This window comes from Falco cherrug, chromosome 14 (assembly GCF_023634085.1).
Source record: "Falco cherrug isolate bFalChe1 chromosome 14, bFalChe1.pri, whole genome shotgun sequence".
NCBI classification, from domain to species: Eukaryota; Metazoa; Chordata; class Aves; order Falconiformes; family Falconidae; genus Falco; species Falco cherrug.
Window position 1 is genome coordinate 1,575,296 of NC_073710.1, and position 23,140 is coordinate 1,598,435.

General features: G+C 58.9%; 3 protein-coding genes across 6 annotated transcripts; 2 read left to right on the forward strand and 1 right to left on the reverse strand.

The window, feature by feature from the left end:
- Positions 1-1,798: 1,798 nt before the first annotated feature.
- On the reverse strand, positions 1,799-10,214 carry ZNF319 (zinc finger protein 319). 3 transcript variants are annotated; one of them, XM_027816094.2, is made up of 2 exons: positions 10,035-10,214; positions 1,799-8,538 (listed from the first exon to the last, which is right to left on the reverse strand). In XM_027816094.2, exon 2 carries the CDS (start codon positions 8,165-8,167, stop codon positions 6,506-6,508), a length of 1,662 nt encoding a protein of 553 aa, XP_027671895.1. In that variant the 5' UTR covers positions 8,168-8,538; positions 10,035-10,214; the 3' UTR covers positions 1,799-6,505. The 3 variants fall into 3 exon arrangements, with proteins under 3 accessions (XP_027671895.1, XP_027671894.1, XP_027671896.1); XM_027816093.2 differs by having other exon boundaries at positions 10,025-10,214; XM_027816095.2 differs by lacking the exon at positions 10,035-10,214 and adding an exon at positions 9,374-9,958.
- A 573-nt stretch (positions 10,215-10,787) lies between these two features.
- Positions 10,788-15,805, forward strand: USB1 (U6 snRNA biogenesis phosphodiesterase 1). Of its 2 annotated transcripts, XM_055726478.1 has the most exons (7): positions 10,807-10,975; positions 11,089-11,234; positions 11,379-11,562; positions 12,047-12,100; positions 13,297-13,402; positions 14,243-14,326; positions 14,621-15,805. In XM_055726478.1, the coding sequence occupies exons 1-7, from the start codon at positions 10,881-10,883 to the stop codon at positions 14,723-14,725; spliced, it is 774 nt and encodes a 257-aa protein (XP_055582453.1). In that variant the 5' UTR covers positions 10,807-10,880; the 3' UTR covers positions 14,726-15,805. The 2 variants fall into 2 exon arrangements, with proteins under 2 accessions (XP_055582452.1, XP_055582453.1); XM_055726477.1 differs by lacking the exon at positions 14,621-15,805 and having other exon boundaries at positions 10,788-10,975; positions 14,243-14,614.
- A 595-nt stretch (positions 15,806-16,400) lies between these two features.
- MMP15 (matrix metallopeptidase 15) lies at positions 16,401-21,872 on the forward strand. Its single transcript, XM_055726463.1, has 10 exons — positions 16,401-16,846; positions 17,858-18,006; positions 18,261-18,383; positions 18,493-18,800; positions 19,034-19,195; positions 19,317-19,540; positions 19,717-19,855; positions 20,081-20,231; positions 20,353-20,468; positions 20,727-21,872. Exons 1-10 carry the CDS (start codon positions 16,718-16,720, stop codon positions 21,176-21,178), a joined length of 1,953 nt encoding a protein of 650 aa, XP_055582438.1. The 5' UTR covers positions 16,401-16,717; the 3' UTR covers positions 21,179-21,872.
- Positions 21,873-23,140: the final 1,268 nt, after the last annotated feature.

A 23,140-nucleotide genomic window follows, 5' to 3' on the forward strand; every position in this document is an offset into this window, starting at 1 on the left:
CTCATCTTCAAGCCAGACCTGTGTGCAAAGGTCTTCGACTTAGTTCTGCAAGCATATTCCCAGGAGGAACCCCAGGATGGAAGGGGAAAGTTCTGCTCCTTACCTGGGCAATGCTTCCAGTACTCCTGGCGCATTTGCTGCACTATTTTCCATCCGTTTCTGTCATCCTTTAATTTGCATACTGTGGATAACTGGCTAGCTGAAAAGGGTCACATAGACATAGTCCAGCTGGCTGGACAAAAATGCACATCGCTCTCAGCTTACCTGAAGTAAAGCAAAAATACACTGTCCTTGGCTGTTCTTGTTACACAATAACAGGAAGATCGCGGTGGGAAAAGAATGTTGCAGGTGGGAACAGATAACTACAGAAGAGAAACTAGGGGCGGGCTTGGTAATTTAGGCAACTAACCAATAATGAGCTTAACTTTTGTAATATGTATGAGCTAATTATAACAAGGCATAAAAGGTGACTGTAAGGGACAATAAACGAAGTCTGCTGATCACTCATATTGAGTGACTGCGTCTTCCCTCCGTCGCAACAGCATACCTACCTTTTACATTTGTGGGGTAAGGCAGGAGGGACTGGCAACGATACCTGCACAGAAAACAGTTGCCAAGCAGGTAACACCTTCTGGAAACGCAGCCAGTCCTTAAGGGGCTCTTGGCAAGGTGCTGAGAGGATGCTGCTCCCACCAGCCACTCCTGGTCCTCCCCTAGCCAGAGCCTGGGGCTCCAGCACATGCAAAAGTTACATGGCTTTGCTGTCATTTGGGGAAATGAAAGATGAGAAGGTAAAAGCCTGTGTGAAGCACTGGTGGTGTCAATGCAGTTTACTTGCCTGCCCTGAGGATATGGAGTATTTCCTCAAACCACAAAGTTCAAACACAGGCATAGTTTAGGACTGTTGTTGACTGTGCTTTAACTTTCATCTTCCCATGGAAATCATCCAGCCAGGAATAAGAAATCAGGGCAGCTGGGAAAGGTATCCCCCTTCTGCCACCAGGCACGAGGGCTCAGCACAGCTGGCACAGAGGGACCAGTAACCTGGTATCAGCGTCAGCCAAAGGGACGGGGGTCCCGCCCCTTCCCTGAGATGTGGGCATCTCTCCTCTTCCTCCCGAGCACCTCTCCCCTGTAACTTAAGAGCTCTGAACACAGCAGTCAGCCAAGAAGGGATGCCGAGATGTCTCCCAGCCACAGGATCCTGGATCTCAAGATTTTGGTTTCCCATCCCATTCCCTTCCTAAACCTTCCACCGGAAGCACTTTTTCAGTGATCCAGAGACAAACACTCATCTCACCTGGCCTCGGCGTGATCATCATCAAGTCAGGTCATCTGCAGATAGCAAGCTCTTCTCTTGCTATTGCAGGACTGGGGGATGCAAAAAAACCAAAACCTGGGAAAGCTGTAGAGTCATGCATGGGGCTTAGAGCACAACATGCATCAGCTTCTGCCTCCTGAACAGGCACTCCTTTTTCTGGCAGGCACGGAATCCTGCTTGCTTCTGCCCTGAAGCCCCAGCAGCAACCTCTGACGTGGGGAGGGAATGGTCCACCTCTAGCAAGAGGCAAAACCACACTACAGATTCTGCTTGCTTGGAGCCTGTCCGTACCTTGCATCTCAACTTCTGGTTATCAGGCAGATGGACCGTCACTTCTCTATCAAAAAAAGTTCAGGGGAAAGAAAGAAAACATGAACAAAAATATGAAGAGGAGCCAGACACAGCACAAAGACAGACAGGGGAGGCAGAGCTCAGCACATGGCCTCTGCTCCAGAAATCTTACACACCCACAGGAAGGTATAAATAACTATAAATTTATTAGTAAAGCAAAAACATTTGACACTCACACAGAAGAGCGGGATGTGTTAATACAATATATATACACACATACATGGAGTATCGTCTTAGAAACACACGGAGAGCAGTGTTAAAGGCACTGCAAGCCACACAAACCTCATCATCCCTGGCCACAACTTCCCATGGCCCTGGGAACTCCACCAGAGGCACGAGCACAGGTTAGGAGAAGCCCGAGAACTTCAGTGGCCATGAAATCCCTTGGATCCACGGCTCAGAGGCATTCAGAGACAAGCCCATCGTCCAGCTCCCACCTGGGGTCCTGCTCTCCCTGTTGAGCATCCCAGGCATGCTGCGAGAGCAGCAGCTTCACATCCAGAAAGCAGTGGAGGTGACTGCTGGGAGGTGCCGCAGAGAAAGCCTGGCAGCTGGGAGAAGCTGTGCTCACCGGGGCCTGGGGGAGAGCCGCCGTTCCCGAACCTGGCTGCCCTGCCGTTATTGCATCTCAGCATTATGCCTGCATGTGCAGGAACCTTCCTGCCGGTGAACTGGCCACCCAATGGAGGAAGAGTCAAACTCTGAAGAACAAGGGGGTTTTTGCTTATTATTAATAGCCAGGCTCCAGCTGCAGCCTGGACTTGATGGTAAATACCCCAGGGAAGCATAGAAAGTGCTCTTCTCCCTTTTATCAGTGCAAGGCCAGGCTTGAGTGCCCAGAGATGGTCCCAAATCACTGCCAGAAGACCGTTTGCCCCTTGCCTCCCACTCCAGCGCGTGGGCCCCAAGACCAGAGTGCACACATCTTCCCACCCAGACCGCAGGGGTGGCATCTGCTCCCCAGAGAGCTGGCATGGCTGCCTCGACATACCCACTGTCCCAGGGGTGTCCATGACACAGCTAACTCAGCTCAGCCACCTGCCTGATGCACACAGCTGCTCTGCAAACATTCCCAGGGGAACTAGGGGGCCTGACCCTACTCCAGCGCTGCGACTTCTCTCCAGGAACATCTCACAGCCCTCTGCGGACTTAACTCCCAGCCCTGGAGATGTGGCAAAGGGACTCAGCACAGAAATGGCCACTCTCACCTCAGTGCCCATCTCCTACAGCTCTGCTCTGGCACCTGGTCCTGGCTCAGACTTGCTTGCCAGAGCCACCTGTACCACACACATGATCCAGCCAAGCCAAGCTGCCAGGCCACAGGCACTGCCCATGCCCAGCAAGACGGACAGCCTCATGGCAGGAAGGACCAGAAGCACCCACTGGATTCCAGCAACATTTGGGTCCCAAACACCTGATCTCATCACCAGTGGTCTGGCATCACCTGGATCCAGCCACAGCCTGGGAGAGGAATTTGGGGTGAGGGGATGGGGGGGGAAAGGGGGAAGAGACCTTGCAATCAAAATGGAAAAAATGGATGAAAACCAAACCACTGCTTACAAATGAAGAATTTAACAAAGGGCAAAGAAGCCAAGAAGGTCTTACAAAGGTATAAGCAAAACAGCTGTGGAAGGGAAGGGGCTGAGACACAGATAAAGGCATCCTGTAGGTAGGGTTAAGGGGAAGTGAAAATCAGAGAAAAGCCCAGGTAACAGACTAGCTTCCTGGACCCAGGAAGCCAGGGGAACTGCACCCCTAGAAAGCGAGATTTATCTCCCAGACAACATCCATGCCATCTTCGGCCAGCCCAACCCTCCCCGCTGCCTCCCCAGCAGCATCCTATGCTCAAGCTGCCTGCCAAAGAGAACAACCCTTCGGGAGGGACCATCTTAAGTAGGGGCCACCTACTCAATGATACTCTAATGCCACACCACGATGTTTTCAGATCTGGAGACACCTACTCACAGGCACTGGCTAACGAACTGGACCTATGCTTGTCCCTGCCAAGTTCCACACAGCATCCCCTCTCCCCCAGGCACAAGGCCTCAAATGCAGAGCCTGACTATGCTCTCTCTACCTAGGGCACTGCTTAGCTGCTGCCACATCCTAAGCAGAGCCAGAGCTCCCTGCTGGGACACCAAGGGCTTTCCCAGCTGCTCAGCACAAGGGAAACGCTCCCCATCAGTCCCTGTGCCCAGCTGGTACCAAATGGGCATGATACGGCATTCTGTGGCCAGCACATGGTGTGGAGCTGTGTCCAGGGCCCCTCCCCTAACCAGCAGCTGCGCCAGAAAGAAGTACAGCCACAAAAGCCTCGGGAGGCTCCAGCAGCCTCCATTTCACACCTTCCTACTCAAGATGAGCCTCTCTGCAAGCTCCCAGCTCGGGGCACCGGTATCCTGGGTGCCACTGCCGTGCTCAAGCGTCAGGGCGACCACTGAACCCCTGGCTCTGTGGGACCCGCGGCAGCTGTGCTGGGCTGCTTCACACAAAACCGTGGCGGCCCAAGGCAGGAAGAGAGCGGGGGTTCAGGTGGGTGCCACGCTCCCTGGCTGGCCCCAGCCCCACGCTCACAGCCTCTGTCACCACCAAGCCCTTCTGTAAAGACAGGATTAGCCTTCCTTGGTTTAGACTAATTTATACCCTACAGTAAAGCATACACTGAACTTACTACATATTAAACAGCATAAACCAGCTACCTAGAACCAAAGAGCTCTTTAAAAATCCAGATTATCACATCTTTTTTTTTTTAAAAGATCCAGTATGACATCAAGTTAAACTATACAGTATTTTTTAATGAATATTAACAAACTGCTTAAAAAAAAAAAAGGAAAAAGAAACACAGAAAACTCAGTAGGAAGTTCTACATCTTTGAGGCAGCATGAAATAAGATAACCATCAGTCCCTCTTCCTTGGGCAGCAGAAAGCAAGGTCTGCTTTAATCTCTTTAAAGCTGCGTATGAAGAAGACTCAGCCTCAGGGTCAGACCTGTCACTGAACTGTCCCAGCCCCCAAAAATGCACCCAGTTCCCCCTCACTGTGCTGGAAATGGAAACAAAAGCCTTTCTCCACCTTTTAAATGGGCATCCCCTACAAGCAAAGCAAGTACAGCCCAACTCTCTGCAAGGTTCATCTGTCTATACTTGCCATGGACAGCGTCTATTGAACTTGTCCTAAACACCTGTGCAGCACATGAGCAACTTGCTGGCTGTGGTTCACTAATCACAGCTCATCACACTTCTACCTCATACGAGGGCCAGCCAAGATCACAGAAGAGCTGAGGCTGGCAGAGACCTCTGGAGATCATGCAGCCCAACCCCCTGCTCACACAGGGTCAGCTACAGCATCTCGTCCAGGACCACATCCAGTTAGGGCTTGAATATCTCCACAGATGGATATTCAACATCCTAATATCTCCAATGGCATAATGGGGAAGGCTGGTGGGCAACCAGGTAAGCATGCCTTCAACCTCCAAAGCATCTAACTGGCATGTAATAGGTCCCTCAGAAGCCAGCAAATTCCTGCAGAGGAAAACACCTGAGGCTGCATCGACCTTGCTAGGGGAAATTTATTTTTAAGTGATGTTTACAAGAACTGTGCAAAACCTGAAAAATACAGAAGAGGTAAAGAAAGAGTAAAGGGGTAAAACAGGACTCCCACAAGAGGGGAAAAAAATACACTTCCCCTTAACCCATTGCTCAGCTTCGCCTCCCCACGGAGCAGGGCCTGCAGCCAGGAAGGATTCTCCTGGCTCGCTCTGGTTCCCCCCAGCAAATCAGACACCAAGGCCCTGGCCACGGGGTGGGTTACCACTGGCAATGGTAACACCTCCAAAGTTGCAGGTTATTACTAGTGTTCATCTCACCCCTTAGCGTTCCAACTGCTGGGACGACCTTTGCCTGACCCCCCTGGAGGTACGCTAACGGCCCAAGTGGTGCAGAGAGGGAAGGGGCCTGGGGACTGGAGGTAAGTCTGGCAGGAGAGCTAGGTCCCTCAGGAAGCAGCTCTTAACTGCCAGGCTCTCAGCCAGCAGTAGGGCACAGAGGCTCTCCTCACCACGCTCTCCGGTAGCAGTGCGGTGCCTGCTACTCTTCCTTGCGCTGCTGACAGGGATAGGGGGTGGGCAGGCTCACTCAGAACCCTTGCAGAGTGTGACAGCCAGCAACTGCAAAAGCAGCAATGCCAAAGTGCTTTTTGGAGCTGTGAAGCCCCATGGCTTTTCCCTTTCTACACTCTAGAAAAGAGGGAGAGCAGAGGAGGTCGGGGCAGTCAATCAACGCTAGCGATCTGAAATGGTCCTCTCAACTGAGCTCGGACCAGGAAAGCTGGGAGACCCCAGCAGTGGAAACCTGCTACTTCCTTGCCAAGCAGCACGCCCCGGGAAAAGGGAGGGCTGGCTCTGCCTTGCTCCCAAGCCCTCTCCGGGAGGAGGGCTACCCAGCCCTCCCTGCCAACCCCACCAGGCAGGGCAGGGGAAAAAGGCCGCATGTGAAGGGCTGGTGCCCACAGTGGGCAGCTGAGCTCCCAGCACTGGAACTGCAGGTACAGCGTGAACTACAGTCCAGGGGATGCGAGGCAGCTACAGGCATCATTTCCTCTCCCCACCTCCCTCCTTTCCTCTCCACCCCTTCAAGATTTCCACATTGTCCATCGCCCCTGCAGTATAGGGGGCATATCAACCACAGAGGCCAGAGGAAAGTTTACCTGCCCACCCACCGTACCTCACCTTTCCCCCAAACTCCCTGGAGGCTGCCTACAACCAAGGACAGGGAAGGGGAGTCCGAGGCTCAGGAGCGTCACATGCAAGCTGAAAGCCGCTGAGGGGCAAGAGGCTCACGGCAAGCAGGCAGCCACCTGGTAGGCGCCCTCGGCCGTGTGCTGGACGCTGTGCTCCTGCAGCAGGCCCAAGTCCAGAAACCGTTCCCCACACCACATGCACTTGTACTGCTGCTCCCGAGCGTGCACGCTGTGGTGTTTGTTGAGGTGCTCGCGCTGCTTGAAGGCCTTCTCACAGGAGGGGCACTTGTAGGGCTTCTCGCCCGTGTGCACACGCCGGTGACGCTGCAGGTCCGAGGCGTACTTGAACCGCTTTTCACAGTCAGGGCACTTGAGGGGCTTCTCACGGGCCGGGTCGCAGCGGTGCTGCACGAACTCGGAGGAGGAGAAGAAACGTCTCTCACAGAGCGTGCATTTCAGTGGCTTCTCAGCACAGTGGGCCAGCTGGTGCTTCTGCAGAGCTGAGGCCCGCTTGTAGGACTTGTTGCACACTGCACACTTGAAGGGCCGCTCCGCATTCTGCACACATTTATGCCGCAGCAGCTCTGAGGATTGATTGAAGCCTTTCTGGCACACGTTGCACTTGAAGAGGTTTTCTATGCCATGCACGTGCTGGTGGTACACCAAGTGCGAGGGCTGCACGAAGCCCTTCTCGCACAGGTTGCACTTGAAGGGCTCCTCGGCCTTGTGTGTGCGGCGATGGCGCATGAGCGCATACTGCTGCTTGAAGCTCATCTGGCAGAGGTCACACTTGAAGGGCCGCTCCTCGCTGTGTGTGCGCTCATGCTGCCGCAGGTCCGAGGGGCGCTTGAAGGCCTTCTGGCACTCACCGCAGCGGAAGGGCCGCTCCCCGCTGGGTGTGCAGGGGTGCTGCAGCAGCTCCGATGACTCCTTGAAGTGCAGCTCGCAGACGTTGCACTTGAAGAGGTGCTCCCCTGAGTGTGCGTACATGTGGCGCACCAGGTGGGAGCGGTGCTTGAAGCTCTTCTCGCACACAGTGCACTTGTAGGGTCGCTCTGAGCTGTGTGTCCGTTTGTGGTGCACCAGGTGGGATGACTGGCTGAAGCTCTTGTCGCACAGCGTGCACTTGTACGGCTTCTCACCTGTGTGGATGCGCTCATGTCGGGACAACTCCGAGAGGTGCTTGAAGGTTTTCTGACAGATGGAGCAGCTGTAGGGCTTCTCCGAGGGGTCAATAGGCTGCGAATGCTCTGCCTCTGGAGGCTTGTAGGTCTTCTCACAGATAGAGCACTTCATGGCGTTGCCGTTGTGGACATTGTGGTGCTGCGCCAGCGAGGTCAGGAGGGAAAAGCCCATCTTGCAGACGCCACACACAAAGGGCTTCTGCTCCACCTGGATGCACTGGTGTTCGAGGAGGTCCGTGGCCTGGTGGAAGATCTTCAGGCACTGGGTACACTGGAAAGAGCGGTCATGGCCTGGCAAGCACTGGTGCTCATGGGGGTTGGAGAGATGAGCGAGGTCGTGGCCACACACACCACATTTGTGAGATGGCTCTCCAGCCTGAATGGGGGCGTGCTGGTGGTGCTGCAGACCAGGGTCCGGCTGGAGCAGGATGCCGTAGACGGCACAACCCAAGGGGTTTTCAGCAGTGCTGGGTGGGATGGAGTGCTCTGGGAGGGTGGCTGCCCCAGCGTGGTGCTGCTGCGGTGGTGGCGGCTGTTGTGGTTGCTGCTGTTGCTGCTGCCAGCTTTCTGACATGCTTGGGAAAAAAAACCGGGATTTTAGCGGTGACAGCTTCAGCTTCTCGGTTGAAAGGGTTCAAGTAAAAACAAAAATTGAAAGTATCCAAGATCCTGATATCCTGTAGCTAATCCCCTGAAGTCGAGGGCAGAAAATCCAGCCCACACCCAGGATCTTGGGAAGAAAAGAGGTGACTGAGACTCCAGAACTGCCTTCTTAGATGAGCACAAGTTCTTTGTCTGTTTTGGTTTGGCTGCTTCTTTTTTTGGACAAAAGAACAGAAGGCAGAAGCAAGCGCCTTGAAGACAAGAGGAGGCCTTTCTCCGTGCTGGCTGTGATGTGTTCACATTTGGGAAGGGCGAGGGAAGCAGCCCAGGGAACAGCTCTCTCTGCAAGGAAGAAGACAGCTCATGTCAGGTCTTGGAGGAAAGACGGGCAACCTCCTGCCACAGCTCACTTTGAAAACTCTCCTGCATCCCTGCAAAGCTACCCAGAAGCCAGCGTAGCAGAGCTAACCAGAAACGGAGCCCTCCTTGCTGCTGTGCAAAGGGCCCAGGACAAGGCACGCTCAGCCTGCAAAGGGTTGGGCTCTGCCTGGCCACAGCCAGGTATGCATTCGAGTGGCATTCTCTCACAAGAGGCTGCACAACTGCCCAGGTACCAGTCAGCTCAGCTGTTATGCTGTACACCGTCAGTCACCCGACGTCCCAGCCCTGCTAGGGGCACTGGCTGAGAACATCAGTCTCTCTGCACAGGCTGTGGTACACCAAATGCTGTGCAATCAAGATGCTGCTGGGTTAGATTTTACCAATACCAAGGCAGATCCCACCCTGGCTGAAACACCCCTGTGAAGCAGTTCTGCTCAGTCTGCAGCTTGCACATCGGGCACATTACCCAAGGGGCATGTGTAAGCGATTTCCCCCTCTCTGGGCAGCACTGGTAGACTAGGAAGAGCAAAGGAGCTCACGGGAAGGTTTGCCCTCAACATTATCCTATCCGCAGACAAAACACAGAACCCACAGGTATCATGCACAGCACCCTCTGTGAAGATAAAAGAAGTGTTAGAGCAACGGCTCGCCTGAACCTCCTACTAAACCATGAAATAAAAGCACGCTGGAGCTGAACAACCTACACCAGAGGTGCTGCCTGGCCTTACTACAATGCATTGCAGGGGGTTTGCTCACTGAAAGGTTTGTCTTCTAGAGAGAGAAGAGTATAACTCACCAGTGAGCAGCAGACAGCAGCAGTGCCAACACACCTCAAGAGAGAGGAAGGGGTCCAGGCCTTGACAAGCAGCAGCAGTTAGCACTCCTGGGCCACAAGCCCTGGACCTCGCAAGAGCACACTCATATCTGCATCAAACTGCCTGCCCTCACCCAAGGTAAGTAAAAACTCAGTCCTCCAGGAAAATGTTTGTTGTATTTTAAATTAAGCAATAAGGAGCATCAGAGAAACCCATTTCCTAGCGTCCCCACCTCCCCCAGTGCTCAGCCAAGACCAGACAGTGCCCCACAGCCTAGGCAGAGCTGCAGCTCGCTTCTGCCTATGGTGACACTGCATGACTGTCTGCCGGCACAATTCTGGGCAGTAAAATGCCCAAAGACCTCATTGCAGCCCTGCCAGCTGGCAGGATCCCTTCTTTCTCCTGCGCAGCTCACCTTAGCTGTCGCCAGGAAGGGAGGGCTCACAGTTACAACAGCTAGCCCCGAGCTCAATGGGACACACAACTTCAGCGCAGCACAGCCGCCACCTCCCCGCACAGGCAACGTCTACTGTGGCTGGCATGACCCGACAGTGACGGCACCCCAGACCAGCCGGCCCAGCAGGGAGGGGATGCTCCTGTCCCCCCGGCAGGGAAAAATAAGAAATACCAACCTTGGCTTACCGAGGGCTCTGCACGGGTACCCAAGCTGCTGCCAGCTCCGAGCCTAACTCATCCCTCCGTGGGAGGTGGGAAGCGACAACCATTTAAGGAGAGAAGACGGGAGAACAGAGGTACTTTCAAACTGGAGAAGCGGCCCGTGGCACGGCCTGCTCCGGCATGGTCCGGCCCGCCTCCCGCCTCCCACCGGCTCCCCGCCGTCCGGGCCTGCCGCTGCCGGGCCCAGGCCGCCTCAGGGAGAGGTGCAGCGGGCCCGCGGGGCGCGGGGGCGGCCGGGGAGCTCGGAAGCCAGCCGCCGCCGCCGCAGCCCGCGGTGAGGCCCGTCCCGCCGCCCGCCGCCCCCCATGGGACGGCTGCTCCGGCCCCGCCGGCCCGCGGCCGAACGCGATGACAGCGCCCCGAGGCCTTCAGCGCCGCCGCCGCGCCAGGAGGCCGCGCGGGGGGACGGGGGTCCCTGCCCGGCCGGGGCCGCCCCCGCCCCGGCGAGGCCCACACAAAGGGCGGTGGCGGCGACGGCCGGGCCCCTCACCTGCGGCGAGAGGCCCCTGTCAGCCCGCTCGCCGCCGGCGGGGCCGCGGCCTGCGCGCTCCGCCCGAGCCCCGCGCTAGCGTGGCGGCGGAAGCCGGGAGGAAGGGAAGGGGGCGCCGGTGCCGGAGGCGGGCGGGCGGCGGCCGCGGGGTGCCGGAGGAGGGAGCGGGCGGGCCGGGCCGGCCGCGGCGGCGGCGGAGGAGGCGGGGCGGGGCGGGCCGCGGCGGCTGCCCCCTGCCGGGCCGCGCCGACAACAGCGCCCCCGCCCGCCGGCACCGCCGGGGGGGGCGGTGGCGGGGCAGCGGCGGCCGCGGGCCCGCCATGAGGGCCGCGCTGGTGGGGTACAGCAGCTCGGAGGAGGAGGAGGAGGAAGGGGGGTGCCGGGGCAGCGGCGCGCAGGGCCCCCCCCGGGCCAGGTGGGTGCAGCGGGGGGACGGGGCCCTGGCGCGGGGTGGGGGGGCGGCGGCGGGACGCGCGGCCTTCCTCACCCGCCCTCACCCTTCCTCACCTTCCCGTCTGGTCCCCGCAGCGCCGGCCGCCCCCGCCTGCCCGCCCCCGTCGGCCTGCCGGACGGCCCGGAGCAGGCCACCAGCGACGACAGCTCCCGGCACGGCGGCCGCGTCCGCGGCTTCCCCCACGAGAGGGGCAACTGGGCCACCCACGTCTACCTGCCCTGTAAGTACCGATACCGGGAGGGGGCGGGGCAGGGGCGGCCCGGCCAGGTGAGGCCCAGGAGCCCCCGGGGCGCGGCGGGGACTGCAGCCCTGGGCCACCTGCCCGCCCCGGGGGCCCGGCCCTGACCGCCCGCCTGCCCCGCAGACAACGCCGAGGACGAGTTCCTGGAGCTGCTGGAGCTGCTGGTGGCCCACGCTCGCGCCCACGTCCCCTCGCTGGCTGCCATGGAGGAGTTCCACCTCAGCCTCTCGCAGTGCGTGGTGCTGCGCTACCACTGGATAGACCCCTTCGTCCGCTCGCTCCGGGAGCACCTGGCTTCCTTCCACAGGTGGGAGCGGGGCGCGGGAAGGCTCCTCACGCCCTTCCCTCCCCCTCAGGGTCTCTGTTTGGCGGCATCGCACCGAGCCGCCGCCTCTGGCAGCGGGTGCTGCACCAGCAGGGGCCTGGGCGCTTTTCCTCGCTGCCTGGGGCTGCGACGCCGGGCTAGTCGGGCCTCAGCTGTCAAGGACGAGGCTGGAGCCCTGCTCTCCTCTAAACCACCAGTGGTTTCATCGATCATGGCTCAGGCACCTGCTGAGCATCAGCCGCTCTGGGGCTTCTGTTGCCCTCCAGGCTTTGCCGGATTGGAAACCAGGGAGGACGGGTTAATTTGAGCCCAGAAATGTTTGGCTTTCACTGGTTCGGTCCGACATTTGCCATTATCTTTCCACAGCTCACTAGAAACCCTGTCCCCTCCCATTTTCTGCTTTCTTCTTTTTTTTTTTTTTTTTTTTTTTTCCCCACCAGCTGAAATAGGATCTTTCTTCTTTCAGGTTCTTCTGTGTGGCTGACCAGGTGAAAGTTTACACCAACCAGAACAAAACCAGGTGAGTGAGCAGTGGGGCATCCTGCCTGCCTTGGGAGAAGGCTGGGCAAGGTACTGTGTGGATGGGAAGTATTACCCTGCCTGCCTCATAGTGACTGGGCTGAGCTGTGTGACAGGGCAGTATGCAATCACCTTGTCTCCAGAGATTTCACACCTTTCCCCAGCCACTTGCACAAATTTTTAGCTTCAGTGCTGATTCTCTGCAAGCCGTTGGGTGAGCCTCAAGCTGCAGGATTTCAGTCTTCTAAAGAGAGGTGATTTGCTCACAGCATGACCTGAGGCAGGCCCTTCCACTGGGGTTAGATTCATGCTATGGTCTCACAGCAGCTAAAGAGGCGGCCACATTTGCTGCCATCTCCAACCATTTGGTTGGTTCTGCGGTTTTGCAAACCCTTGTGCCAGTGTGAGCAGCTGGTGGTGAGCAGAGCTGAGGGCCACCTCTTCTGGCGGCAGTGCTGTTCATGAAATTGTAGTGCAAGTCTTTCAAGAGCTGGAGAGAAGTAGTTCAGATGGTGCTAATTCTCATGGGTGTCAGTTCAGAAGACTGATTCCAATTGAATGCAATTAAGTAGTTTAAATGTCAAAGCAAAGGTGATTAAAATTGCAAAAAGTTGCTGAATCTAGCAGGAATGGTAGCCCACAATAGTCATGAGTGGGATGAAGTGGATCCTGGGTAAGACTTAGTCTTCTCCCCTTCTGGCATCTAGAAAATGTCATCTAGACAGTCCTTGAAGAGATACCTCTTTGTCACATCTCTCCAGCTTGGTACTTCCCATTCCCTGCTTCCTCTCCCGCCGCAAAACCCCTCCAGCGGCAACTTCTGCTTTTTGCGTGCAGCTTCTGCACAGGCACAGCACTCTGCTGAAATATCTATCCTCAAGCATGTCCTTTGCCTGGAAAATGAGTTCTTATGTCCCAAAAGGTGCTGAGTTAATCTAGTAAATCTCTGTGGCCCTGCTTCTTTCTGCTACCGCATCTTTATTTCTGTTTTTCTTCAGAATATAGTCCTCTCGTTCTTGAATGCTTAAATCTGGCATTCCTCAAATTGTCTTTTGTTGGGGGTTAGGGAATTCGCCCAGCAGGCATGCAGGGCTAAGTATGCTTAAGGCAGCTGAAGCGAAAGGACCTCGGCTGTAGTGAAAGGACGGCTGTAGCATGAAAGGACAAGGACGTTTGCTGTCTCTCATCTTTCTTTAGGACTTTTATTGGCTTGGAGGTCTCTGCTGGGCATTTCCAACTGCTGGAGCTGGTCTCAGAGGTGGACAGAGTTCTGGAGGAATTTGACCTTCCCACGTTCTACAAGGTGAGGCGTCTCCCACTTAACTTCCCTGCTGATCTGGACATGCCAGCTGAGGTTCTTGAAATGTTCACCTCAAGTAAACAGGAGCAGGGAGGTCTCCTCTGGGCTGGTCAGTGATGTTCGTACTTAACACCCTGAACACAATCCTGCTGAGACTGGGAAGAGCACAAGTCTATGACTTCTGCGTCACATCTTGTGCAGGGGAGTAAGGATATTAACTATCTGGTGGTCTCTTGAGAATCAGGTTTCTGGGATGAAGGGCCAGAGCATACATCATGGTTGCTGCCCTGCTGTGCATGGAAGCAGTGTTGTACTAGGACAGAATGGGCTTAGGGTGAGCACTATGGGACTGAGGGCAATGCTTGTGCCTCTTCCTTGGGCAGTTTCCTGGAGCATCGGTCCAGCCTCTTTGCTTGGTACTAGCTTTGGGGACAGGTTTTGGTTTTTGAAGGACCAAACCCTGATCTCTGTGTCTCCAAGAGTTGAGCAGGGGGCTCCTGTGGGTTATTTGGAAGTGACCTTACCTGCTCCAGGACCGGCCATGAGAGGTTCTCTGTGCAGCTGGAAAAACTTCTGCAGAGTTGATGATGGGGAGGCTGGGAAGAAGGCAGCCTTGCCCACTGGTGTCCAAAAAGGCTGGGGTGGGAGAACCAGGCCTCGCCTCACCTCCAGCACTGTCCATATCAGCTCTGCAACCACTGAGCACAGCTCCCAGCTGTGGGATCCTCCCACCCCTGCATCCCAGCCAGGGCAGCATCGCACCACGTCTCCCACTGAAGCTCTATGCATTGAGCAAAGCACAGGTCCTTTAGTCCTCGTGATCTGATCCCTGTTTTCCTTCAGGACCCATCGTTCCATATCAGCTTGGCCTGGTGTGTCGGGGACCTGTCTGGAAGGCTGGAAGGGCAGTGTCTACGGGAGCTCCAGGTGTGTCCCCATGCAGCATGGAAAGCAGGGGAAAAGCAGAGCTGGCATCCAGCCACATCTCCCTGCCGAGTGCAGAGGGTGGGAGATCCTCTTCACCGAGAAAGGCAAACTTCACTGGGTTGAAAGAAGAGAAGCTTTTGTGAGGAGCATGAGTTAAATTACCCTTCTGAAGGAAGTCGGAGGCTTCCAGCTGCAAATGGCTTCGTCTCTGACTTGGTTCAGAGAGGGGAGCTGCTGACTCCATCCTCTGGCAGATCCACCTTCCTGGTACTGACTCCTGTATCTGTTTTCCAGGACATTGTGGATGGGTTTGAGGACTCTGCACACCTGCTGCGTGTCCAATGGGAGCAAATCCGCTGCAAGTCAGGGAACAAGTACTTCTCCTTCCCCTTGAGGTAGGGGCCGATGGGGCTGTGCATTTCAGAGCCTCAGAGAGCCTGATGTTCAACCAAGGACTGTTCTCCAGCACAGCTCTGAGCAGTACACACACCTCCCGTGCTCTTCTTGCCTGCTCAACATCTCTGGGGTGTTTGTGGCCAAAGTCGGGCTACTTCCAAGTGTGAGTTGCTGGCTGAAGAAATGTGTGTTTGTAGCAGGTTTTGTCCTTGCTGCTGAATATACTGCAGTCAGCACTGGCGGGTTCCAGCCATTCCACAGTTGGTAATTCTGCAGATTTATTTTTTTTTTTAAAGGAGGAAAAAAAATCTCTGTAAAAGCCACAGATGCCTTATGGGAAGGAGGAAGAAGGTAGCATGGGAAGCTGTTGCTAAAGGAGAGTGTGTCTCACATGGTTGGAAATAGCACTGCCAGATTGTCAGGAGACTCCGAGCACGGTTTGAGTAGCAAGAGGCAAGGACACAGAGTTGGACTGTCTTGCCAGAGCATCTCCCTACTGTAAGCCAGCTCAGACAAGTTCCTGAGTCATGTTGTGTGCGCTCTCACACTGCTGCTGCCTCTATATTCAGCATCGGATCCTTTTGCTAGACAGCAAAAGATGAAAGCTGGAGGGGAGAGGCTGGCAGCTCCTTGTGTTTCGGTGCTCCAGGCTGGGTCTAAAAGAAGAACTTTAAGATTGTGTATGCCATAAACCCAGGACTTTTTTTTGCTGGGCTGCTTCTCCGGGGAAGCTTGCTGCCGCGTGTGTGCGAGCCCAGGAGAGGGCAGTGTCAGCTTTGGCCTGGGCTGGAAGGGCAGTGCCCCTGCGCGAGAGTTGCTGCGTGCTTTTCCCCCGGGGAACAGCCCCTCCGCTGCCACGGTGACCCTGGGGACGATGACCCTGGGGACGGCAGGCTGGACTTTGGCTCTGGGGAGAAGCTTCTTTCCAACCCTTTTGTTCCTGTGGGGAGGTCTGCAGCGCTGCAGCCTCTCGGGTATTCGGAGCAGGATGCCTGTGTGCTGCCCTGAATCTTTCATTCCCCGTCTGTCTGATGAAAGACTGCAGGACTTAAGAGCAGTAAAAATCTCTCCTCATGCCATAAAGTTGTGCCTGTGGTGTATTTCAGCCGTGCCTTTCAGTCATGCCCGGCTCCCACACGGCTCGGCTGAGGCGGTACCTGCCAGCGGCCCTGCCAGCTCGGTGCCGCCCCTGCAACGGGAGCCGGGGGGGGTGGGGGGGGGGGGGGGTGTCGTGGCCGCGGGGGCATCTCGGCAGGGGGTCTGCCCCGCCACCACCCACGCCACGGCTGTTCTCCACAGCCGTGACCCAGCCCTGCGCGGACGGCAGCCGGTTAGTTTGCGGGCCTGGTTCTGCGTGAGGAGGCGTGTGAATGCGGCCCGGGCTCGCTTTAGGGGAAGGAAAACAGACCCGGCGCGGCGCGCTGAGCCCCTGGGTGAGGGAGAGCCCGGGGGAAACCGCCTCCGGTACGACCGGGCCCCCCTCCCGGCCCGGCATGGCGCGGCACGCTCGGGCGGCTGGCGGGCGGGGCCGCGGCCCGGGAACGGCAGGCCGCCCGACATGGCGGGGACAGCGCGGGGGGCGGGCAGCCGCGGCCCCGCCGCCGGAGCAGGTGGCGGGGGGCGGAGCGACGGCGCCGCGGCCCCGCCCCCCATCCCGGCCCCGCCCGAGCCGAGCCGAGCCGAGCCGCGCTGCGCCGCCGCGCCCGCGTCCCTCCGCCCCGCGCCGCGCCGCGCCGCCAGCGGGCAGGGCACGGGAGCCGAGCCGCGCCGCGGGGGCCGCCCATGCGCCCTGCGCGGCCGGCCTGATCTCGCACACAAAGGCGGGCCGGGAGGCGACGGGCCGCGCCTGGCAGCGCCGCCCATGCACCGTGTGCAGCCCCCCGCGGCGGCCCGGGCCCGGGCCATGAGGGCGGTGTAGCTCCGACACCGCCGCGCTCGGCCCGGCCCGGCCCGGCGCGGCTTGGGGCAGCCGCAAACCGGCGGCGGCGGCGCGGCATGGCAGGAGGTGGCGGCGCCCCCTGCCGGGCGGGCGGAGCGCTGCGGGCGGGCGGGCGGGCGCCGCTGCGGGTGCTGCTGGCGCTGCTGCTGGCGGCGGCGGCGGCGGGCGAGGAGATCAACGCGGAGGTGAGCGGGGGGCGCGGGGCGGGGCGGGGGGCTGCCCCGGGACACCCGGCCCGCACCTGCGGCCGCCGCTGCTGCCGGCCCCTGGGGCGCCGGCCGGGCCCGCAGGTGCAGGCGGGGGGGGCCGGGTCGCCCTCGGGGGCGGCGGGCGGCAGCGGCGGGGGGAGGAAGCGCTTTGTGCCGACGCGGGGCCGCGGCGGGGGAGCGGGTGAAAGGGCCTTTGATAAAGTCTCCGCTCCGCCACCCTGCCGGGGGGGTGGGGACGTGGTAAAAAAAAATAATCATAAAAGATTAAAAATTTTTCAATATTAAAATGTAATAATGAAAAAATAACAAGTTAAAATGAGTATAGAAAAAAGTTGTGAAAATTGGAAATTAAAAAGGAAAAATACCCCCAACCGTAGAAAATTGAAAAGAGGAAAATGAAAAAAAAAACCCAAACAAAAGAGCAATAATAAAAAGAAACAATTTTTTTAAAAAGGAATTTAAAAAGACAAGAGAGGTGGAGGCTGGTGCAGGAAGGAAGAGCCCCAGCGTGCCCCAGCAGCCCTCCTGCCCCTGGGAGCCGCTGCGCTGCTGGCCCTGCAGCACAGAAGCCCCTTTGTGGGTAGAGGCCAGGGCGGGGGTCCCGGGCGGCCTGGCCCCACGTCCCTCTGCAGCTCCCGGGGGACACCCCGGAGGAGCCCACAGGCAGGCTGGTCCCCCGCCAGCTGTCTTCTCCCTGGGGTCAGGGTGGCCGACAGCCCCCCGAGATCGATCAGAGGGTCCCCCACGCACCTCGCGGGGCAGGGCTGGGGCTCTGTTCCCTGCCTACCAGACACTGCCCACATGCTCTGGCTTGCCTGTGCTGCCTGCCCTGCCTGCCCGGGTGTGGCATTCACCCCTGGCAGCTGGCGCAGATGCCCCATGGCAGGGGATAGGGCTTGGGGGCAGCGGGCCAGATCCTGCCCCATTGGGGTCTCAAGGAGCCCAGGTCCCCCGCCACGGCCTCACGCTCGGCTCTCCCCGGCATAGGCATGGCTGCGGCTCTATGGCTACCTGCCGCAGCCCAGCCGGCAGATGTCCACCATGCGCTCAGCTCAGACCTTCTCCTTGGCCCTCGCTGAGATGCAGAAGTTTTACGGCATCACCGTCACCGGTGTCCTGGACGAGGAGACCAAGGCGTGAGTTTCTCCGTGTCCCCTTGCTCTAGCAAGAAGGCAGCTCCACTTCCTGGCTCCTTGGCTTTGCCTGCCAAGCCCTGGAGCACTGCCTGCATCTGGAAGTGTGGGTGCTGTCTCCCGTGGGAGCTGTGTCTCCCCTCTTGGGGACTGCACCCCTGCAGCCAGGACACCACCCTTGCCGCCCATGGCTGCTGCAGTCCCTCAGGGACCTTGGCTGCAGGGGGCTGAGCCCTGGCTCCATGCCCTCCTGGCAGGTGGATGAAACGTCCCCGCTGTGGGGTGCCAGACCAGTTTGGGGCACGGACAAAGTCCAACATGCGGCGGAAGCGGTACGCACTGACAGGGCGGCGCTGGAGCCAGAGTCATCTCACTTTCAGGTACCCAGCACCTCCAGGGCTTCCCACCCCCGCAGGCCATGGAGAGCTGTGGACCCCTTGGGCAGCACATGCTGTCCTGGGCCATTGCCAGTGAGCTCTGTACCCTCAGCATCCAAAACTACACGGAGAAGCTGGGTCGGTACCACTCGTATGAGGCTGTCCGCCGAGCTTTCCAGGTGTGGGAGCAAGCCACTCCGCTGGTTTTCCGGGAAGTGCCCTTCGAGGACATCCGGCAGAAGCGGAAGAAGGAGGCAGACATCATGGTGCTCTTCGCCTCTGGCTTCCATGGAGACAGCTCCCCCTTCGACGGCGTCGGGGGATTTTTGGCTCACGCCTATTTTCCTGGTGCTGGCATGGGGGGGGACACGCATTTCGATTTGGACGAGCCCTGGACACTGGAGAACACGGATGTGTCTGGTGAGCTGAAGGCCAGGGAGGTGATGAAGGCAACCAGAGGAGCCTGGTGACCCCTGAGTTTGAGGGGGGGGGGATGCACTGGCGTGGTCAGGAGTGGCAGGGAGAGCAGCTCTACCATGGGTGATGCAGGCAGCTCCCACCGGAGCACCCTCATCATGGGGTGCTGGGGTCAAGGACCCACCCCATGCATCATGTCCTTTACCCCATCTTGCTGATGGTGCCTTTCCCTGCAGGGAACAACCTTTTCTTGGTGGCCGTGCACGAGCTGGGGCACTCGCTGGGCTTGGAGCACTCCAGCAATCCCAGCGCTATCATGGCCCCCTTCTACCAGTGGATGGACACGGAGAACTTCCAGCTGCCCGAGGATGACCTCAAGGGCATCCAGCAGCTGTACGGTGAGGAGCTGGGTGGGGGATGAGCCCAGAGGCAGGATGCTGGGCATGTGCATGGGGAAACTGAGGCATGGACACTGCTGGTCTGCATCACCCCATCCTGTCTCTTGCCTGCCCGATTCAGGTACTGTGGATGGGCACCCTCAGCCCACCAAGCCTTTGCCCACCGTTACACCCCGGAGACCTGGCAGGCCAGAACAGAGACCCCCTAAGCCACCCCCTCCAAGGAAACCAGAGCGACCCCCCAAACCTGGCAGTCCAGACCGACCTGACCAGTACGGCCCCAACATCTGTGACGGGAACTTTGACACAGTGGCAGTGCTGCGTGGGGAGATGTTTGTGTTCAAGGTACCTGCTGGGACTCCCTCCTGCCCCTTCCCTGGGGATGTGGTGGGTCCCTGGGTGGGAGGACACAGACACAGGCGGACAATCCCCCCCACACACGCCCCCTGACAAGATGCTAGGCACTGGGGCTGTGTCCCTGTGTCCTCCCCATCTTCTGCCAACACGCCATTTCCCACCAGGGCCGGTGGTTCTGGAGGGTCCGGCATAACCGGGTGCTGGACAACTACCCCATGCCCATCGGGCACTTCTGGCGGGGCCTCCCCGGGGACATTGATGCTGCCTATGAGAGGCATGATGGGAAGTTTGTCTTCTTTAAAGGTGAGCAGGGAAGCTGGGTGGGAGGGCCAAGGTGGAGGGGGGACCCCAGCGTCCCCCTGCCAGGCTGCTGAGAGCTGGCTAACTTCATCCCATCCTGATCCAGCCAGAGCTGCTGTCTGGTCCCAAAGGGAGGGGTTGGCTGCAGGTGTCCTATCCACATGTGCACCTGCCACTGCAGCTGGGCATTGCTGCTTCACCCCCCTTCTCCATCACCTCTCCCTCCAGGTGACCGGTACTGGCTCTTCCGAGAAGCCAACCTGGAGCCTGGGTACCCACAGCCCCTGGTCACCTACGGGCAGGGCATCCCCTATGACAGCATCGACACGGCCGTCTGGTGGGAACCCACGGGGCACACCTTCTTCTTCCGTGGCGACAGGTGAGTGTCTGTGGGGGTCCTCCTCCCTGTTATGCCACCTCCTGGTCCCTGGCAGTGGGGAGACACGGCAGGCAGTGGAGACCCCCATGCTCCTCACTTGCTTACTGCCTCCCTCCCCTAGATACTGGCGCTTTAATGAGGACACCCGCTCAGTGGACCCTGGGTACCCGAAGCCCATCTCCGTCTGGGTGGGCATCCCTCCGTCACCCAAGGGTGCCTTCCTCAGCCCAGATGCCTGTAAGTAGAGGATGAGAAGAGGGGTGGGCAGCAGGGGAGGGGACCAGTGGGGATAGGGTCACCCCTCTGGCTGCCTGGCCATGGGCGATGGAGGCCGGGAGGCTGCCCAGAAGTCAGCAGTGAAGCCCCTTCTGAAGGGTCTCACCAGTCCCAGGGCAAAATCTGCTGTCCTGGGCAAACTGCAGAGGTGCCCAGGCTGCGGGGTGCCCTGCACCTGCCCACTTACCCCTTGCTTCCATTTTCTACCTCCACCCCCAGCCTCCACCTACTTCTACAGAGGCACAAAGTACTGGAAATTTGACAACGAGCGGCTCAAGACAGAACCAGGTTATCCCAAATCCATCCTACGGGACTTCATGGGCTGTCATACGGAGCTGGTCCCAGACCCTCATCCCCGCTGGCCTGATGTGGACCGACCCCCCTTCAACCCCGATGGGGATGGGCGGGCTGAAGGCAAAGAGGAGGAGGAGGAGGAGGAGGAGGAAGATGAGGAAGATTACAGCAAGGGTGGCCGCCAGCCAGGCGGGGACGTGGATGTTGTGGTGCAGATTGATGAGTACACACGCACCATGAGCGTCGTTATGGTGCTGGTGCTGTTGGTGCTGCTGCTCTGCATCCTCGGCCTCATCTACGTCATTGTCCAAATGCAGAGGAAGGGTGCCCCCCGAATGCTCTTATACTGCAAGCGCTCCTTGCAGGAGTGGGTCTGACCCTGGCTCCCTCCCCAAACTGCCCCCACCACCATGGTGCTAACAAGGGACCTGACCTCCCCCTCCCCATGGCCCACCCCATGGCCTTAGCACCTCTGTCCCATTGTTGCTTGATGTCTCCAGCCTTAGAAAAGGGGAGGTATGCCCACCCCTCCCAGCCCCCTCTAGAGCAGCCAAGCTGGGACCAGGGGCTGGTCACAGGGAGGGGGCTGGAAGGACAATTCAGGTCCTGCCTGCTCCCCGGTACCTGCACCCCCCACCAGCCATGACCCTCAGGTTGCCACCCATCATGTTGCACCTGCCTCTGCCACAGGGTCCCAGCAGGGTCCCTTCCTCCTGCTTGAACCTGCTGCGGCTGTGCCTGTGCGGCAGGGGGGTGGCGAGCAGGTTGGGGGCTGCTAGTGAGTGCCATGAGCTGGCAGGTCTCAGCTGCCAGCACCCGCAATGGCACGGAAGAGCGAGAGGAAGGGAGGGCTGAGCTAGAGACCATGGTTCCTGTTGAAGTGGGGGATGTGGTGCCTAAAGACAGTGTGAGGGGCAAAAGACACCACTGCTGCAACCCCCTGTGGGCTCAGCTCAGCCTGGACCCTGCCGCCACTGTGGGGTGAAGCCCTGGGGACACGCAGTCCTGTGGGCAGGCGGTGGCCGTGGCCATGGCCATTTGTACGCGCATTAAAGGGGTCAGGTGCGTGGAGAGCCATGGTGCCGTCCTTTCTGCTGCGGGCTGGGGGCAGGAGCCACGGGGGCTGTTCTGTGTGAGATCTGTGGTAAGGGGGGCTTGCTTGGGGTGCCACCCTGCCTGGCACCCACAGGCTGGGTGCCATGCTAGGGGATGCGGGGAAGAAGCCAGCATTGCTGGCAATGATGTCCCCCTCAGTGTCCCTGCCCTGGGGCTACCACAATTTTTTTTTTGGGGGGGGTGGGGTCGGTGGGGTGTCAGCAAAAGCATTACCATCTTCCGCACAGCAGTGGACAGAGCTGCCTTTCACCAGCTCCCACGGCAGTGGCAATGGCCTCACCGGGAACACAGCGTGCCTTGTTCTCCCCTGGCTGGCACTGTGCTCCAGCCCCAGGGCAGCCACCTCCTGTCCCCGGGGCAGGCCCGGTGGCCGCGGCAGCTGGGGGACGGGGCACAGTCCCTCCTGGAACCAGTTCACCGGGTGCTCCAGCTCCCTGTCCCTGTGCGGCCCCAGCCGGTTTCCTGGGGGGAAGGGGATGGCCATATCCTGCCTCGCTACTGTCTCGCAGAGGAAAGCGGGAGGAGTTGTGACCACTGCAGCCATCAGGGCAATAATCACGGGAGTGGGAAAGATGAGACCTGGGGAGTAGGAAATTGGCGTTATCCAGTGAAAAACATTGCTCAAGTCTGTAATGGGAAGGACGAGCATGCAGAAGTGATGGATGTGGCCATTTCCTGCCCCTGCTGGGTGATGCTCCCCAGGGTGCTGAGCCAGCGCAGGCTTTGCTCTGGAGCCACAGGGGCAGCCCAGGAAGCTGCAGGGTGGGCGGCAGAGGCCTGGCCCATTAATGTCACCAGTGGGAGGCAGGCCATGGCAGGCAGGGGTGGCGTAGGTCTGACCCACCCTGACGGGCCTGGGCTCCAGCCAGCATCCCCTTTCCTCCACCTGCCGCCGCCGCAGCAGGACAGGACCAGCACCCGTGACCTCCCCCTTTCCCTGTGGGGCTGGTGGTTTGGACACAGGGCTTGGTGCAGGGAGCATTAACTTGCCCCAACAAGGTCTCCCCTCCCCGGGGCCCTGGCTGCTCCTCTGCCCCCATCCCCACCCTGCCAGCCCTGGCAGGAGAGGAGCCCCCTCTGCAGGGGTGGGGATGAAGCTTTTGCGCCTCCTCACCGTCCTTCCCCCTCCCCAGGACTCAGAGCTGCTGGCTTAGTGCCCAAGACTCAGTTACAGCCGCTTCCTGGCACTAAATTACCTGTGAGCTGCTCTACCACTCATCAGC